Source organism: Micromys minutus (assembly GCF_963924665.1).
Source record: "Micromys minutus genome assembly, chromosome: 6".
NCBI classification, from domain to species: Eukaryota; Metazoa; Chordata; class Mammalia; order Rodentia; family Muridae; genus Micromys; species Micromys minutus.
Window position 1 is genome coordinate 30389345 of NC_137975.1, and position 20048 is coordinate 30409392.

Here is a 20048-nt window from a genome sequence, read left to right on the forward strand (position 1 = left end):
TGCTGCTTCGTATGTTCTCATTAAACTCAGAAAGAAAAACATTGCCAGCTCATACTGGCACAGTATTTTCAATTATTTGAGAATAGTTTAAGTAAAATGTTACCTTGTTCCAAAGGTATTCAGTCGTTGTAATTATTAACTTGTTGTGTCAAGAGAAGTTTTGTGTACTTAGTAATGAGATCCTGGGTGCTCTAGAGCTGTAGAGGTCTTCATGAGACATACATTGAAGATGAGGCCGAGAAACTTTTCATTTATTCTTACATTAATCATCTCAGGAGAACTCTATGCGGAAGGTAAAATTAATTCTATTACTCTTTATTCTTTAAAATACATATGAGAACAGAGAGTCTGTGTGTCATAATACTTGAATACTTGATTTTAGCATACTAATTTTGTAATGCATGTTCTAAATAAAAGCAAAGTGTTTCAGCATTTTGATGTTTCTTTGGAATCCTTTATTTCTCTAGATTTGGGACCATGGTGCGCCAGGATCTAACCACTTTAAAGTGTTTTCTGCTTAATTTGGTATTAGCCAAGTTAATTCTGGTAATGCTGGTAATCTGGTCAACTTGAAGGTCACGGATTTGCCTTAATTATAATTTTAGGCAAGGGTCCATGCATAACACTAACACTCGCATAGGTTTAACTCTTCCCCCTTTTAAGAGGAGAGAGTTTAATATGAGAAATTTGAAAAAGAACAAAATCACTAGCAAGATCTCTCATGATTTTATTTTCTTCATCTGGAGTTATTACACAATGATTGTTTTGATGCCAATATTGTTGATTATAGAAACAAATATTGGGAGAGAGTGAGAGGGTGTAAAAATGATTCTGTCAAAATAATGCTAAAAATCAAATTTTCCAGAGATATCAATGCTACAGATTTGAGGGATAACCCAGGACAGTGCACCCATTGACTGGTGTTGTCTCTTCTGTCCAGAACAGTAGCTCTTGGAGCTTTCACTGTTCTCCATAGCAGCTACTTTAGGTCCTTCCAAACTTCTCATCATTAGACGTGGGAAAGACTAGAAAGTTTGGGGATTTTGCTGCATGTGTTTCACTAGCTGTTCTCAGTGGCACGGTGCCTATGATTTTGCTTGTTTTTCTCAGCCCTGGCTGATGTTATCATTATTTCTAAGACAGAAGAACACAGAGGTAACCATTCTGACTTCATTACCATGGGTCACTTTGCCATCTCAAACAAGTCACATGACTTATATGCAGCTAGCTTCTTTCATTCACTATTGTGCTTTGGAGGATGGTTTGAAATTTTAGGTTTCTATCAAGCCCATTCTGTTGGAAGATTGTCTAAACTAGTGGTTCACAACCTGTGTGTCATGACTCTGTTGGGTCATGGATTAGATATCCTGCATATCAAATATTTACATTATGATTCACCACAGTAACAAAATTATAATTATGAAACAGCAACAAAATAATTTTATGGTTGGGGAGGGGTTATAACAACATGAAGACATATATGTACTAAGGGTCACAGTATTAGGAAGGTTGTGAACCACTAGTGTAAACTGGGCCACTATCTTTTCTGCCTTGCAATGGTACTAGTTTGCAATCTGATACTGTTATGAACAGTGCTAATATAAACACACTTCTGTCTCTTTTGACCCAATGTACATTTCTATGAGATGACCTACTATGTGTTCTTCTGTAATAAATATCTCCAACATATCTTCTCATATATGAGAGTCTTGTTTCTTCAGTCACTGTGAAGGCCTGTCCTTTTCCTTTCTGCTGTGTTAGTGGGATTGCAGTAATGTGTTTGAATGTGAATTTCACAAAGACTAAGCAAACTAAATATCTGTTCTCTGGCCACTTAAACATTCTGGTTTTCAAATTTATTCTTGGGAAGCTTTATTTTAATTGGTTATATGCTCTTTTTCCCACAAATGATAAGCTGCTTATTTCACAATGCTGTATGTTTTTGAATTTCAAGGACCTCACCTATTCTAGAGCTGTGCCATCAGCTATAAGAGACACTAGTCACAGAAAGTTAGTGGCCTGCATCTCTGGGTTCCCGTCTGCAGGCTCATCCAACTTCAGATGGATAAATTTGGAAGAAAATATCCAGGAAGGTCCAAAAATCAAAATGTGAATTAGAATTCACATTCATAAAATGATGATCAGACATTGTACTAAATATTCTAAGCACCTAGAGGTGATTTCAATTACATGGTTGAAGATGTGTGAGCTATACGCAAATTTTAAATCACTGAATATAAAAGAGTTGAGCATCCTTGGGTTTTGGCTTCTATGGGGAGATATGGAATCAACTCCCTCCCAATGCAGAGTGTCAGCTTCACGGCCATTGAGCAGTGAGACGGCTGGTCCAGGCAGAGCTGATCTGTGAATGAAATGCCGGCTGGGTTTACAAAGTGTGAACAAAGAAGATAAAATGCTTTAAAACCTTTGATTAAATAAAACCTGTTTATTAAAGAAAACTAAGTTTTCATTTTTATTTTTATGTTTACCAGTGTGACTTTCAGAAATGTTAGAAACACAGAAGGGATGGCGTGCTGTGTTGATGAGAGCGTTCTACAAAGCAGGGACAAGCGTCCAAGAAGTCACTTGTCAGTTCCTCTGAGAATTGCCAGCATATACAAAGAAAGGCAGGCATAATATTAGATATTTAGAATGTGACAATATCTCTCCTAAACTTAGGTTATGGAAGTAAGTGCAAAGTGAAGTATCTGCCAAAAGAACAAAACAACAACAACAACAAAAACAACAAACCTTTAGGAATGTTGTTTCATCATGAATTTCATGGATTTACATGTTTTTCCGTTTTCAGCTTGAGTTTTCCTCATTTCAGAGAAGCAGTGTGACTTTCCAACCGTGGAAAATGGAAGGATTGCCCAATATTATTATACATTTAAAAGCTTTTACTTCCCCATGAGCATAGACAAAAAGCTACCATTCTTCTGTTTGGCTGGCTATGCAACCGAGAGCGGGAAGCAAGAAGGGCAAATCAGGTGTACAGCAGAGGGCTGGTCTCCAGAGCCGCGGTGCTACAGTAAGTCAGTGCATGGTATCAGCTCAGTTCTTATACACTAGTTTCTGAGCAAAGAATGCTTATCTATGTTCAATGTGAACAGTGGTTAAACTTTACATATATAACAACAAAAGGACCGTAATAAAATACCACCCATGAAATTCTGTAAATGATATTGCTGTACCAATATGTCAGTTTATTTGGTTTTAATAGTACAGGTGAAGAAATATCTAAAAATGTACATCTAAATATCTAAAAAGGTACATCTAGGCTACTTTAAGTAAGGTGGGACTTAATCATATTCATAACCTTTAATAGGAAGACAGAACAAGAGATTGGTTTTTCTACAGGACAAGCCATTTTAATGCTTTTTTTGGTGTATATTTGCCACTAACCTGTGTGGCTACTTTTCTTTCTCCTACCCACTGAAAGCTGCAGGTTTGTGCCTGCCGACTTTAGCTATATGACAGTATCATATTGGCTTCACTGCATTGCTTCCTTGAATCACATGTTACATTATCACTGGCTTCCCTGTACCTAGGAGAAGTGTGTTGAGTCTCCTGGATTCCTCTTTTTCAGAGTAAAGGGCTTCTGTTAGGTTCTTACCATCTAGAAGAGACATTTTGGTCTGGTCGTGGCTCTGGTTGATATACCTAGTAAATAGAACTGTGTAAGGATCATTCATTCTGTGATTCCAGTGCAGACCAGAATATTTTATAACAGAGTTATAAGATAAATGTCATTATAACATCATAGAAAGAAGTCACGCTCCTTGAACTTGCTATCTTAAGAGACAGAACATTGCAGAGATTGGCATGGGAGCACACTTGTGAAACAGAATCTCTGCAGTCATGTGACCTCATCTCCACCCCGGTGAAAGTGACATGTAAATTCTTAGCCTGTTTCTTATGCACAAAATGGAACAGGAGCTTTGACACGGAGCCACACAGCTAGTACTAAATGTGTGTGTGGTGATATAAGCATATTGGTGAGATCTCTAAACCCTTCTAGATTGCTCTGTCAAAAGCTCCAGTAATACAGCTTATAAAAAGTATAGGATGCCTAATGTGGAAGTATTTTTTATGTGTACCTTAGTGCTGTGCATATTTACCAAAACTTGATTGTAGACACAAAGATTTTCAGTCGCATATATATGACTTAGTGTGTCCACACACACTCACTCCTGGATTCCAAAATATTTTCTAAAATAATGGATGAAGATTTTACAGTAAATTACTTTAGCATTATTTAATGATCCATTAAGGATGTTTTTGATTACATTATAAAACAATGAAACAATATATCAAGTAGGACAAGAAGAAACTACGTTTACTTGTGATTATTGGTAACTAGTGAAAAGCTATTTGTGTATTTTCCAAAAGAAGGTGTGGGGGTGTCTAAGGAAATTAAAACTTGTAGATGCAAAAAGTTGATGTCAGCCTGAATCCATTTCTAATGAAATTTCATGCAGAGCATGCAAGATATTTCCAAAATTAAACCAAATCAAAGAATTCTGGAGTAAAAACAATTTTACCCCTCAAAATTCTAAGAGTAACATTATGTGTTTGGGTTCATTTTCAAGCTAAGTACATAATATTAATTTTATTATAGACATTGTAATTTCAACTCAAAACAAGCACATTTACTTTCACAACACAGAAAAATGTCTGAAGCCTGTCTTAAGGAATGGCTATGTCTCTGATGGCAAAGTACTGTACAAAATTCAAGAGCATATGCGCTACAGTTGCACTTCAGGATACAAAACCACTGGGGGAAAGGATGAAGAAGTGGTCCAGTGTCTTTCTGAAGGGTGGTCTTCTCAACCATCCTGCAGGAAAGAGCAAGGTACGCACACAAGAATGCAGCAGTGTATTTCACTCTGAGGTTAATGCTTGATTTTTTTTTTTTTTGTATAATTGATTTTCCACTATTGTTTCTTCTGTGTGAGAAGTTGACAGTATTTTACTGTTTGAAAAATGCTTCTGTATTCTTAATCCATGGGTTCTTTTAACAATTAATTAATTAATTAATTTTTGGATATTTTCTGTATTTACATTTCAGGTGTTCTCCCCTTTCTGCCAATCCCATCCCCCCTCCCACTGCCTCCATGAAGGTGCTCCCTCTCCCAACCTCCGTCTCCCACCTCCACACCTAACCCTTCACCTACAACTTCATCAAGTCCCCTGCCTCATCGGATCTTTCTTTGGACCCACTAGAAAGAGCTAAAATGCCAAAGTGAGAGAGCCTTACTTGGCCTTTCTGTGTAATTTATGCAAAGATTTTCTTTATTGCTAGACTATTTGCCTGTATGAGTTGCTTAAATTATACAAATACACAGATGATACTTAATACAGATATTTCGTCAGGAGATTTGGAATGAGGCCTTTGGTCAAGTACAATGGGCCAATGTTTCTAAGTAGGAGACTGGTAGAGGACTATGGCAATGGAAACAGAGAGGCAAAGGCAAAGGGGTCCTTTCGATTTTACAACTGCCGCCTTTGCCAACTGCTACATTATAATTAACATTCAATGGGATGCACTTCGCGATTCCTTTTTAATAGTCTAGGGTATTGGCAAAACTTATCAAAGTTCTTAAAATAAATGTTTAACTTTTTCAGAGACATGTTTGGCCCCTGAGTTGCGTCATGGAAATTATTCCACAATGCAGAGAACATTCAAAGTGAAGGACAGAGTGCAGTACGCATGCGTCGCAGGCTACTACACAGCTACAGGGAAGCAAACTGAGGAAGCGGAGTGCCAGGCTCACGGCTGGTCCCTCACGCCACAGTGCAACAGTAAGAACTTCCAGGCTGCAGAGGTTCATCTCGTACAAGTTGTCTTGACAGTAACTTTCCATGTCTCTTAGTTTGCTTTCAGTTGGAATTTAGTTAACAGTAGACTTCGACCATTTTAAGCTCTCAAATCGAAGAATCTCATTTTAGCTATTTGGATTTCAATTCAATTAAAACTGCTGGTATTTAGCAAGAAAAAATATATTAGTAAGCTTTTGGAAGAGTATAGCAAATGTTTTAATATCTATTCCAGATATGGATTATAAATAGTGAATTGTTCTATGAGAAAAAAATAAACGTTTTGTTATTTTATCTATTTCTTCATTTTTAGAATTAATGTGCTCTTCTTTGAGATTAATAGAAAATGGCTATTTTCATCCTGTAAAGCAAACCTATGAAGAAGGAGATGTAGTTCAATTTTTCTGTCATGAAAATTATTATCTAAGTGGATCTGATTTAATTCAGTGCTATAACTTTGGCTGGTATCCAGAATCTCCCGTATGTGAAGGTAACTTTTAATAAATGTCATACTCAGATAGATTTATTCTCCATGATCTCTGAATGATATCTAATTCCAAACCCAGAATTGTTTTTAATTATTACAAATCAAGTCAATGAATTACTCTACCTGATGAAACTAAGCTTTGTATGCGTTTGTGTAGTATTATCTGTTACGTTTTACATGCGTGTGTCTAAGTGTATGCATATGTAGTATGTGCATGTTTGTGTGGGTGCAGGAACACCTGTACATGTGGAGACTAGAGGTCCATGCCAGGTGTCTTCCTCAGGTCCTCTCCTTAGTTTTTGACAGAAGTCTTCTCCTTGAACCAGAGCTTGTTGGGTTGACTGGTCTGCTTAGATAAGGAGCATCAGATTACCCCCATTTTACCTCCCAGGTGCTAGATAACAGGCACCTGTCACTGTGTCTGGCTTTTATAGGGATGGTGGAGATCATAGTTAGGTCTCCCTGTTTACAAGGCATGCAATTTTATCAATCTCACCATCTCCCTATGTTTAATATTTTAAGACCTCTGTTATACATTTCCAATCTAGCTGGATGAGGTACTTTCTTAACTGGCCATATATTTCTTGATGTGAAAAGCACATCTCCAAAATTATGAAGTGGGAGGCACATTTGAAGAGAAAATGGAAAATGAGGTCTGTCCTGTAGTTAGAACAATCCAGAAATGTGATAGCTAAGGTTGGGTTTCTGTCACTGGGTGTGTCTGAGAGGATCCATGACATCTCGATGTTAATTCATAGCATAGAGGGGCCTCCTATCCAAAGGAAACCCAAAGCTAAGTGTGGGAGTAAACATTCAAAATTCTGATCAGTATAGTGTGAGAGAATTTCCACTTCCATATTCATAGATGTGACAGATAATATGTGGGTCTGAACAATAATTAGAAATATGAGGATTTGGGGGGGCTGGGAGGCAAAAGGTGTGATAGCCACTATTTTTGCCATAATATGGGAGATAATGCTATGATTGACAGGCAGGACAATGACCTGGAAGTAAAAGAGAAAGGTATAATTGAAATAGGTGGTAGCAGGAAGGAAAAGGTATCAGGACATGGGAGGCAGTGCCTACAGCTATCAGCAACCTGTGAACATCGAGCGATGCCTTCGAAGGTTTTCCAATTTTCTTGTTGAGCCTGATAGCCTTGTCATAACAGAATGTGGGGAAGGGGTTGCCAGCAAGCTATCTGTAGCATGACAACTTACTGACTCTTCTGAGCCCCCTCCAAATGAACATGGCCACACACCTGTACTTCTATAATTAATAGTTATTTGTGTAGTATAGTAGTATTTTGAGCAATATACTTCCCAACCCTGGATAGCCTTATGCTAATCTCAGAGACAGCATAGTAAACTTACTTACATGGTAGAATCACTAGAGGTGATTAAAGATCTGGACGAGTGGTTCTTATCTGACTGAGCTTATTTATTTGGACCCTAAATATAATAAGTGCCACCGTAAAGGGGAAAGGGGGGATACTTGACCACAGAAGAGTAAGTTAGAGCTGTAACAATGGACAAGAACAGTTTTGGCTTCTTTATCTACAATCTAGGGGGAATTTAGGACTAAAGAGGAAGGCAACTTTAAAATACTCCCAGTGGCCTAAGATTTGCTTTACTGGTTCTGTATGTCAAGGGTGTGGGCAGTGCTTCAGTTTGGCTGTTGAACTACATCATTGCCGGCTTGAATGTTTAGCCTGGCAGTAGTATTCCAAATGCATTGTGGGTGTTAACAGGTTTTTGTGCTCTGCAGACTACTGAACCAGTATTAGTGGCTTTTGGCTGAAGTAGTCCTCTAACCCTTGCCTTCTGGCCTCCTTCATTTTGACTCCCACAGCATAGCAGGTTGATTTTTCAAAGCAAGTAGGGAGAGGGTCCTTCAGCAAGAAAGGCATTTTCAATTTATGTTAGTCAGCATGCAATATAACCACATACTAATTCATTATTTTTCCTTAAGAAACAATTGCCAGGTCCCACTCATTGAGGGGGATGTTGTGTGAGAGAGTAGTCAGTAGAGGGTATTTCTAGAGTCTGTTTGCCACATTCCTATGGTGCTTATCCTTATAAAGATCTCCAATTGACCTTTATAATTTTTTAAAAAAAATTCTAAGACTAAATAGGCTGATATTTTTACATCAGGAAGAAGAAATCGATGTCCTCCTCCACCTGTGCCTCTAAATTCCAAAATTCAACCACATGCAACGACTTACCGTCATGGAGAAATAGTGCACATAGAATGTGAACTTAATTTTGTGATTCAAGGTTCCGAAGAACTACTCTGTGAAAATGGAAAGTGGACAGAACCTCCGAAATGTATTGGTTGGTAAAATCTTTTTAAATTAGTTTCTGTTAACATTTTAATTTGCATATTTAACCGTGAATTTTATTGGGACATTCCCGTACATGTGTATCAGTGTCCCTTGCTCTTCACAACCTCCTCATGCTACTCTTCCTACTTAGTAATATCTTGAATAAGTGTCTCCTAAAATACATATGGTCAGTTTCTTTCTTTAACTGAATCTTCACAGAAGAAAAGGAGAAGGTAGCCTGTCATCAACCACCCTCCGTTGAGAACGGTGCTGCAGAGCCACACTCTGAGACTTACTACAGTGGGGATAAAGTGACGTACAGGTGTGGAGTGGGCTACCGACTCCGAGGGTCAAGTACGATAACTTGCAATCGTGGCCGATGGACACTGCCCCCTGAGTGCGTTGGTATGTGGGCTACTTCTAACCTTTAATCCTAAAATGTTTGCATGTGTTCAGTCTGTCTATTCATGGACAGACCCTAATGCTTGTGAAATTCAGACACACACAGCTACTGGATCCACTGTGTGAATTGTGGGGTGTGTAATTGTATCTATAGAATTTAGGGCAAATTAATAATTCAGAATCAAAAGCATCATTAATGCCAGACTCATGTAGGTTTTGCTAACCCCATGATCTATCTACTTTTAGTGACCACACTTATGTGAGATATGTTTTATTAAGGAAGCAAGCAGAGGGATACCTGTTAGTGGATGGCAATGAGTATGACTTGCTTCCCCTCCCCGGTGGACTATGGTAAATACAGGACACTCTCTCGTAGACCCCAGGCAAATCCTGATGATTGGAATCCTACATCTTACCCTTATGAGCCTTACAGCTTCTAAGAGGCACATCCCTGGTGTTAGATTTTACTGAAGGATATCTCAAGGTCAACTCACTCCTGCTTGCCACCCTCTCTACCATCTTTATCATGTATTGTTTTGATTGGATATTGAAGAAAAATTCCCAAAGCATGCACACCTAAGATATGTATTACACAAGAGAAAAAGCTTATGAATGACATTAAGTGACTTAACTGAGGAAGAGAGAGTAGGAGAGAGTATATACTCCACGTGATAATTAATGGAGGGAAAAGGAATGGAGAAGGAAGAAGATAGGAATGGGTACGGCCAGTGTAATGTTATACTGGACCACAGTTTTTAAGAGTCTTTTTAGGCATTTAAGAACATCTTTATCACTGTGGCTTTACTATCAAGGAAAGAGGACACATACACAAATTTGTTCTTGATTAAGAACAAGATACATTCTTAAAAGCTACTTAAGCTAAACACTTTTCATTTTTTGATGAACTTAGAAACCATTGTCCCAAGTGATAGTACAAATATTGAGATACCATTCTTTGGATAGCTGTATTGTTGTATTGTTGCAGGTTTATTAAATTTTCACACAATCCCTTTTCTTAGACAATATTGAGAATTGTAAGCCTCCCCCGGACATAGCGAATGGTGCAGTTGTTGATGGTTTACTGGCGAGTTACACGGCAGGATCTTCAGTGGAGTACAGATGCAGTGAGTATTACCTACTGAAGGGATCGAAAACATCTCGCTGTGAACAGGGAACGTGGTCATCCCCGCCTGTCTGCTTGGGTAAGAAAGAGAACACTTTATTGAATTTATACATGTAGACATTTACACATTTTTCTCTGATTTGATTAGGAGACCCGTTACATCCCAGTATGGATCTATATTATAGTATGTTTTTTTTGTACTTAATTTTATTGTAAATATAAATATCATATAAATGATTGTTTTGGGGCATAGTTATTGGAAAATCCAATGATATTATGAATATTTAAATTTGTAACCTGTGTCTTTATGTGAAGTGTTGTGCCTAGATTCAGGATTACTCTGAAGAATTCACTATCTTAGTTTGCAGTGAAGATTGCTGATGCCTTTGAGCCACTTTCTTCTGCACCCAAGTGGTCGCCTTTTATATCTCATAACCTCATCTGAACTATCATTGATGACTTAGATTGTTACACACCACAATAGTGTCATGCACTAGCATGAACTCAATGCAAATGTGCTGCATACTGTGTGTGGGACAAGTTTTCTCCACTTAAAATATTGTATAAATCTACAATTTATATTTTAGGTTTGGTGTTTTCATGTCTGCATATTATTTGATAGTGTTTGTATACCATAATCAACAATCAGTTCAAATTGCCACTTCATTGACATATTTAGTGTTTGACATTTTTACATAATAATACATTTTGTAACAAAATAGTTTTGTGCTTAAAATTTTATTTTTTTCCTTAAAAAGTTAATTACATTTATTTTTCTCCTATTTTTATTTTCTTACATTTTTTTTCCAGAGTTTCTGACTTGGTATTTTTAGACCAAACATCTAAAATTTTAATTTTTCTTAATTTTCAAATTGTTTTTTTAGATATTTAATTCTGGTTTATAATGCTCCCAGTTTTCTTAAGCTCTATTGACTTTGGATATTTTAATTATCATGCAATTTTTAACGTAATCGTAGCGGCAATTTTAATTTGTTATATTTAAGTATGGTTTTTCTAATGTATACGGGTTTGTTTTCATTTTCTATTTTCTTGTGCGCTATAGAAATATAATGCAACAGGTCCCTGTGATGGTGGAAAAGCGAGCCCAGTTTCCCTTTCCCCTCTGTTGCCTTCACAAAGGAGATCTGGCCATGCTTGCATGGGACTTGGTCTCCTACAGATGTAGAAGGGACATGTGAAAATGTTCTGTTTTACTTCTGGCCCTCCTAGGATGCAGCTCTGTTGCCCTCACCCTAAATCTTCTTTAAGTTGCATAATCCTATCTAAAGGTTCCTAGCTAAGTTGTCTACAAGGCCAAGCTCTTGGTCAGCATCCACAGTAGTAAATATATATATATATATATATATATATATATATATATATATTATATATACTACTATATATATAACCTGAACGCATCCACACCCTAGGGAAAAAGTTATAAAAAGTAAGTGATTCCTTTTACCCCATGGGTTCCTGTATTTGCCTATGTGCTGAGACCTGGAGTCAAGTGAGTCTTTGATGCAGTGGCCAGCGTAAAAAAATACTCCTCAGTTCCTGTCAGTGTCTCTACATGTTACTTCTTCATCTAACATGGATGGATAATGATAATGATGACTGTCTAATGTATAATGTTACTTTCAGTGCCTACTGTAATATGTACTTTAAAAAATGCATTACACATCCATCAGATTATTGATGATTTTAAAAGACCATTTTGTGTTTCAGAGCCATGCACTATCGATGTGGATCACATGAATAGGAATAACATACAGATGAAGTGGAAATACGAGGGCAAGATTTTACATGGAGACCTAATAGATTTCGTGTGTAAACAGGGATATGACTTGTCACCATCGACTCCACTGTCGGAAGTGTCTGTGCTGTGCAATAGAGGAGAAGTGAGGTACCCTGTGTGCGTTAGAAGAGGTAAAGGAATAGTGGTGGACATGCTCGATTAGTATCTGCAGCCTTCTCTTCTGATAACGTTCGGAAGTGACTTAGTTCTCTGCTTCCCGTCCACGTATGTGCTCAGCAAGGAAGACCATACTGACACTGAACACAGAAAGAATTGGTGGGAAAATGCTGAGGTTCCATAAATAACCCCAGACTGGTAGAGGCGGATTTTCCTCATACTGAAGCTCTCTGAAGTTTTATTTTACTCAAGATTGACTGGGATCCGTTGTCTCAAGAAAGGGTTTAGGGCAGAATGTGAATGATTGTGTTTATTCCTTAGATCTAGGGGCAATCTCTTTGAACAAGAGAAAAGAGAGAGAATACATATGGAAGGCATATGCCTTAAGGCAAATAAATGCTTTACATTTTCACCTTTCATTTAACTGAAAGGAGAAGGGAAAATATTAAATGATGTTGTAAATATTTTGCTAGTTGTAAATATGCATCCAGGTTTTACAACACGAAATTCTAACTATGATAATACATTATGTAGTATGATATTTATTGTCCAGTTATTTTCAATGTGAGAAATAGCTGTTACTTGCCTTAACACTTTAAAGTCACTGAAACATCTCATTTGGTTTCTGTAGCAACCATCAGAAACTGAAAGTTCATCAGAGCAATTGTTATATTCTGTAAAATCATTTTTTCTTCAGAGTCTAAAGGGATGTGTACATCTCCTCCAGTGATAAGAAATGGAGACATTATTAGTACATCGGCCAGCACCTATGAAAATGGCTCCTCAGTAGAATACCGGTGTTTTGATAACCATTTCCTACAAGGGTCTAGGGATGCCTATTGTGTAGATGGAGTGTGGACTACACCACCATCATGTTTAGGTATGTTCTGCTAAATACTTGTCTTTTGCTCTGCCATTGAGAAACGAGGTGATTCTGAGATAACATTTGGTTTCCTTTACATGTTTTATTGATGCTCCTATTTAACCGAAGGCTTCTGGTTTTCCTCTCTGTATTAGGAATAACTATAGTCTGTTTACTCTCCAAATGTTTATTAAGTACAAACTGTGCATCACATATGAATTTGATGTTAGATTTTAAGATGGATAAATTATAATGTCATAAAGAAATTATTATTGAGTGGGGTTGACACTGGAGGATAATATATGGAGAGTACTCAGAATACATTATATATGTTTACGGGATGGTTGAATAGCTAAATCAATCATAAAAGATGAAATAAAGATTGTCAGACAAAAATAATGCTAATAATATCTCCAGGCCTTAAACTACATATGGAATTAGGGGGCAAAGCACACTAATGCAGCATGTGGAACTGTCTTCTTCCTCTGGGTCTGGAGAGCAAGGGAATGGCTTCGTAAAGAAATCACATCATAATGAATGTCTTCAAAAGGAATGACATCATATGGAATGTCTTCATAAAGGAATGACTTCATAATGGATCTCAGAAGCTAAGGGTTTATGATACATGTCTTAATATCAGTTATTAAGAGCCATACTTTGAATTATTTGTACACTTAATTTTTCTCATTTTAATTCTTTCTATTTTCTTTTTATAGTAATACTTTTCCTAGATTTGTAAAAATCAGAGCAGTTAAAGTATTGATGGCTTCCCTACGTGACTTTAAGACAGAACTCCTTTAACAGTAAAGTACTTTGCTCTTTTATTTGTCTTGAGGCCCACTCTCCCAGCTCATAGATCTAGCTTGTAAAATTTAATTTTTATTTACATTCTTTTTATACAATGTACTTTAATCATATTTTCTTCCTCTCACTCAGGTCCACCGGCTTTTCCCCACATCCCTACCCACCAACCTTTTGGTTTCAGTTCATTCTTAGTAGGAGTTTTGGGAAAGAGAGAGAGAGAGGAAGGTGCTAGCTTATTCAGTAGAAAGTTTTCTATATTTTGATTTTCAACCATCTAGGTTTGCATTTTAAGTGTATGTTTTACAAGCAATTGCTGATTTATTTCAAAACACACATATACAGTAGCTATCATTTATTACATTCATAGATACACTACCTGTTTTATTTTTTTCTCGTAAGTTTCATATGGATAAATTACCTCTTTTGTTTTATGATCTTGCCATCTACGAGTTTGCTTTCCTCTGGTTTTTAACTCTTGTCATAGATTATATCAGGAGACCTTTGTTTTTCAGATCTAATATGGATTGTTCTTTTATTTTTCCTCTAAGACTTTAGGACACTTCCCATGTGTATTCTCTATCCACAGTTTGTATTAGTTGGCCGTGCTTTTGAGTTCTGCACATAGATTAAGGCCTAGAGATGATATTGTTACTGTTATCTTTGTCTGACAATCCTAGTTCATTGTTTTGTGATTTAGTTATCTGACGATTTCATAATGTACATGCTGTATTATGATTAGCCTGTCCCACCATTTTTATCTCCCTTCTAGTCCTGTCATCCCCTCATCCCTTCAAGTTCCTTTCCCAGATTCATGACTTTTAGTTTGGTGGCTCATTTACTTTAACCAGGGCCACGTGTGGCCATTCTCCACTGGAGCCCGGTGGAGTCATTAGTGGGTAGAAAACTGAAAGAACTTATTTCCTCCTCTTTGAGTCTATCAGCAATGAACAGTAGCAGTGAGGGGTAGAGTTATACAGGCCTCCTTCACCCATCCTCATTGTTGATGGACTCCTCCTGGTGTATTCAGTTCAGGCATCTGCAGCTTCTGTGATTCTGTAATTGCAAAGCTGTGCCTTGCCTATGAGATGACATTCTGCAGCTCTTTTCTCTCTTTTTCAGGTTCCATATTCTTTTCGCGCCTTCTTCTGCAGTGTCGCCTAGGTCTTGATGCTATATCAATTTAGTTAAACAGCATTTAGTTCCCCCTTGCAACTATGAGATAGTCACTACCATAGATTTTTGAGCAGGTTTATTGTTCTGGGCATGTATTCCTGCCTGTGGGGTGAGTCTAAAATCTAATCACAGTGCGGTTAGTTAACTTGATAACAGTAATTTTACTATTTTACAAAGTGGTACATCTCATTAGGTAAGTTAGCCCCTTAGATCATTATTTATATAGTGATATACTGAATGGGAAAAGTTCTATGTGAACAAATTTAGAAGTTTACTACTATGTAACCTTATTGTATGGAACACTTGCTACATTCTATAGATAAAGGTTAGGATTGAGGTAGTTGGATATGATTCAGTTAGAATTGAAAAGGAAGATGCTTGCTTTCTATGGTTCTATGTGGGGACTTTGATTTTTATACCTTCCTCTAGACTGACAACGGTTTATGTGAAAATTGCCAAATATGCAGTGCAGGTTTTAGCCAAAGCAGTACAGCTCCTCATCCTACAACATCCACAAAACGATGAACACATAAAAGCAAATAAATGCAGAGGCTCAAACATGCTTTGCTACCTCCCAAGCCTCCACGTCACCAACGCCAGACACGTGCTTGCTTCTCTCCCTGCTCTCAGACCTGTGGGGTTGACACAAACTTTACTTTATATATATTGTTGGTCATTTCATACTTAGCCTTTCAGATGAACTGACATGCAAAACCAAAACAAAATAACCCAAGAGAAAACCCAGCATTCACATCACCAAACCAAGTTTTTCCCGTTCCTTCACTCAGTGGCTTGCCAGGTGGTTCTGAGTATTAACAGTTTTAATACGTTTATCAAATATTTTAGTTCTTCGTTCAATTTTTGCTCTGATACAAGCTAATAAATAGGTGAATGCAGAAAGTCTATGAATAAATTTTAAGTAAAACCTCATGTTTTATAAAACAATAGTGCTGTAAGGAATCTCTGGAACAAGCCCTCGGGCATCTAGAAGAGTGGAAGAATAGTATCGTTTTCACAGTGGACAGAAGCCAGGCTAGATCATGAAACACTTTGATTCTTAGTCCAACTTCTTTTATACTCTAAAACTAAAATGTGTGGTGAGCAGGCAAGACCACAGGACCTTCCAGAAGCACAAGCAGCAGCAAACTTGGGTGCTTTGCTTTTCAGAGACACGTTATAGTAAGTGTTCATAACCACAAACTTGGTTTGTCATAGTGTTTGCGGTTTGGTGGCTAAGAGCAACCACACATTGTATCTCGTATATTTTTCCAGTACATTATTTTCCAGGTAGCAAAGTGAAGTCACATTTGGCAATAAACAATACAAGTGGAGCTTTAAATAAATCATTAAACACAGTATGAAATGAGTATCTAATAATTGGTGTTTTCTACTTTTCCTACATCAATACTGATTTAAGTTTTAACTCAATTTGACCTCATTAAAATAATATTTGACAGAGAGCCTGAAAAGTCTAAGGATACTTTCCAATCATTTTTATTTAGTGCATTGCTTATAGTACCTCTATATAACATTTGATCTATAAATATTCAATACACTCTTTAAAAGTATCTGTATAAATATATGCTAGTTGGTATATTGCGTTAGCAACTCTGGAAACCTGAAGTCTACCTCAGGAGTACTTCCTTAGCCGCATGTCCTTGAGGAGGCAAATGAGACAACAGTAACTCCAATTTGAAAACATTTTGATTTTGTTGTTTTTGAGAAAAGGTTTCATTTGTGTAGCTCTGTCTAACGCTGTAGACCAGGATGGCCTTGAACTCATAGAGATCTGCCTGCCTCTGTCTCCTGAGTGTTGTGTTTAAAGGTGTGTACTACTAATTCCTGGTTAAATATTTTGATTTTTGAAACTTTTCAAAACTCTATTTTTATCATGGGGGAATAGCAAAAATGTTTATCTATTGTAAGTGCTTATTTTTTTGCCCTACTTTATGTTAATACTTTGTTGAAGGAAAACACAATACTTTCATTGCTTAGCATTTACAGGAGAGTCCAATCTTCAATTAAATCCAACCCAGTACTCCTCAACTGGAATTTTACAAGAGAGAAAACTGTCACCTACTTTGGATTGTGATAGGTCAGAACATTTGTATTAGTGTTGGGAATCTGGCTTGTTTCTGTGTTGCCGCTTTACTAGCAATTGATGCTTTATCTTGCACATATTACATATAACATTTATAAGACTATATTATAAATTATGTAATTTTTTCATGGTGTCAGGATTCTGATCTTTTTGAAATTAAATGAAAAATATGTTTACAATCAATTATCCATATTAAAAATTAACTAGTAGCAAAGTATATGTCCTACTGGCTGCAGACAATGAATTAAGTCAAGGAACCATATGAGGACACTATATGTATTAGGGGTTCCTGGGACCTAAATGTAGGACAGGGGCTTATGCATGTTAAGTAACACTGTATCACTGAGTCATCTGTCAGGTACTTTATTTAAATTTTATGAATAAGCAAAGTAAAGGGACTGAATTTTAATGAATCTTTTTAACAATTCATGTATTCTTTGATTTAAGGACCACAGGCGTAAATGTCATACAGGTTCCCTTTGGAACTAGGAATGGGCATGTTTTCTGACTTCAGTAGTAATTCTAACACACTTGCCTCTCTCCAGAATGTTAAGGTCATCCCACATAGAAAACATTGGAAGTGCTTTTAGTATAAGATGTGTCAATATAGTTTTCTTCTTAATTTCTTATGTTTGTCCAGAGCCTTGTACATTATCATTTGTTGAAATGGATAAGAATCACCTACAGCTGAAATGGAATTTTGACAACAGACCACTCATTCTCCACGGCGAGTATATTGGATTTATTTGCAGGAGAGATGCGTATATAACTGAGCCATCTATTACTGGCTCTGAACTTCGAGTGCAGTGTGACAGGGGACGGCTAAACTACCCTAAGTGCATTCCAAGAGAAAGGTAAGAAAATGCGCTGAAAATATGTTTCTGTCAGATGTTATTCAAAAGATTCACTACTTTATAAATTCTATAATGTGGTGCTCTACACTACACTGTTTTTATGTCTGTTGGGGAGAAAAACTGTATTTTCTTCATATCTTAAATTACACAATGGAGTACTACGCAGCTATCAGAAAAAATGATGTCATGAAATTCCTAGGCAAATAGATGGAACTAGAAGCTATCATCCTGAGTGAGGTAACTCAGTCACAAAAGAACACACATGGTATGCACTCACTGATAAGCAGATACTATCCCCCCTCCCCAGCTCTGAATACCCAAGAAACAATTCACAAATCTTATGAAGCTCAAAAAGAAGGAAGGCCAGGATGTGGATGCCTCAGTCCTTCTTAGAAGGGAGAACCAAGCACTCACAGGAGGAACTACAGGGGCAAATAGAGGAGCAGGGATTGAAGAAAAGGTCTTTCAGGGACTGCTTCACCAGGGGATCTACCCCATATGCAGCCACCAAATCCATGCACTGTTGCTGATGCCAAGTGCTTACTGGCAGGAGCCAGACATGGATGCCTCCTCAGAGGCTCTGCCAGAGTCATACAGATACAGTTGAGATTACTTACAGGTAACCATAGTACTGAACAGAGGGACCTCAATCAAAAAGTTAGAGAAAGCACTGAAGGAGCTGAAAGGGTTTGCAACCCCATGGGAAGAACAACATTATCAACCAATCAAACCCTCCAGAGCTCCCAGGGACTAAAACAACAACCAATGAGCACACATGAAGAGACCCATCACTCCAGGTGCATATGCAGCAGAGGATATCATTGTTGGGCATCAATGGGAGGAGAGGCCTTTGATCCAGTGAAGGCTCCTTTTCCCAGTGTAGGGGATCGCCAAGGTGGAGAGGGTGATTGGGAGAGGGGGCACCTTCATGAAAGCAAGTGGAGGGGGAGGAGGATTGGAGTTCAGGGAAAGGGCATATCAGTTGAAATGTAAGTACAGAGTATCCAATAAAAACACGAAAAAAATTCAACTGAACACCAGAAGAATTTGAGTTTCCTGGAGTCAAATTGATGTTTACCATCTGATATATGTGATATTTTGACAGTTGAAAAACAATACCATTCACATGTACAATATTTAAATATTCAAATGTAACTCATAGTTTTGAAATAAGTATTAAAACACATTTATTATATTTCTTGCTGGTCTTAAGTTTACATGTAACAAAATTTTGGAAATACCTGTGCAGCTGCCATTGATGAGCTAATTCTAGAGCTACACAAAACAGCCTTTAAAATGTATTCTATATGCTCTACACTAGAAATACTAGAAAGCCTAGAAATACTTTTTATGATAAAAGTGGAGTAGGAGATTTTTGTATAATGTTAAAAGCTTTGGTACTGGGGTCTTCCCTTTCAAGACGTGGGGGATGGAGGAAGCAAATAATTTAAAGAATATATAAACCTGGTGTTAATGTAGTAAACAACATTAATAAAAAACATTAAGTTTTTCAAATGGAACCAGGAATGTAGTTTACTAGCATGGTTACTTGTTCTGGTTGGTTCCTATTGAAGACATAACTCACAGGAAACTTTTAATGACTAAAATTGTAATAGGTTTTGGATTACGATTAATATTCTTTTATATTCTCTTCTTTTCATTTTCTCTCCCTCTCTTATCAAGGAGTCTGTCCTTTCAGGAAGCATTAAGGACCTGAAGACAAATGGAAGAAAGATAAAGAAAATTCTAACATATGAGTTCTGCACAAAATAATTTCAGGAAGACTGCACTGAGCTCAGTGTTCTAAAGATTTATTTTTGCATAAAAATGGGCCAGATATTTCCTTTATTTATAAATCAAAGCACAGATGGCTCTCATTTTAGTTTACTTAATTTTACATTTAACCTAATCCTTATTGTTATCTTTCACCTGTTAAATCATTCCTGTTTTCTATTGATCACTGCCAGACTATATTGTTTCCTTGTGTGTATATGAAAAACACATCTGGGTTTATTTTATTCATTAAAATTAAGATTTTCTGTTACTTTTAATTCAATATTTATATTAATATCAGAGACAAACACACTGGGAAAAGGCATATATAATGATATAGTGTAAGCTTTTTTTATGAAACGAGAAAGAGACTACTTTTCAAAGTGTAAAGAACTTTTGAAATTACCTCTA

The 20048-nt window shown here is 37.0% G+C and overlaps 1 protein-coding gene across 1 annotated transcript; it reads left to right on the forward strand.

Annotated features, from left to right (window-relative positions):
* Positions 1 to 229: 229 nt before the first annotated feature.
* F13B (coagulation factor XIII B chain) lies at positions 230 to 17868 on the forward strand (the record flags this gene model as incomplete). Its single annotated transcript, XM_080917926.1, has 11 exons — positions 230 to 293; positions 2831 to 3031; positions 4670 to 4855; positions 5629 to 5805; positions 6134 to 6310; positions 8461 to 8640; positions 8850 to 9035; positions 10052 to 10234; positions 11884 to 12084; positions 12768 to 12950; positions 17651 to 17868. 11 exons carry the CDS (start codon positions 230 to 232, stop codon positions 17866 to 17868), a joined length of 1956 nt encoding a protein of 651 aa, XP_080774052.1.
* Positions 17869 to 20048: the final 2180 nt, after the last annotated feature.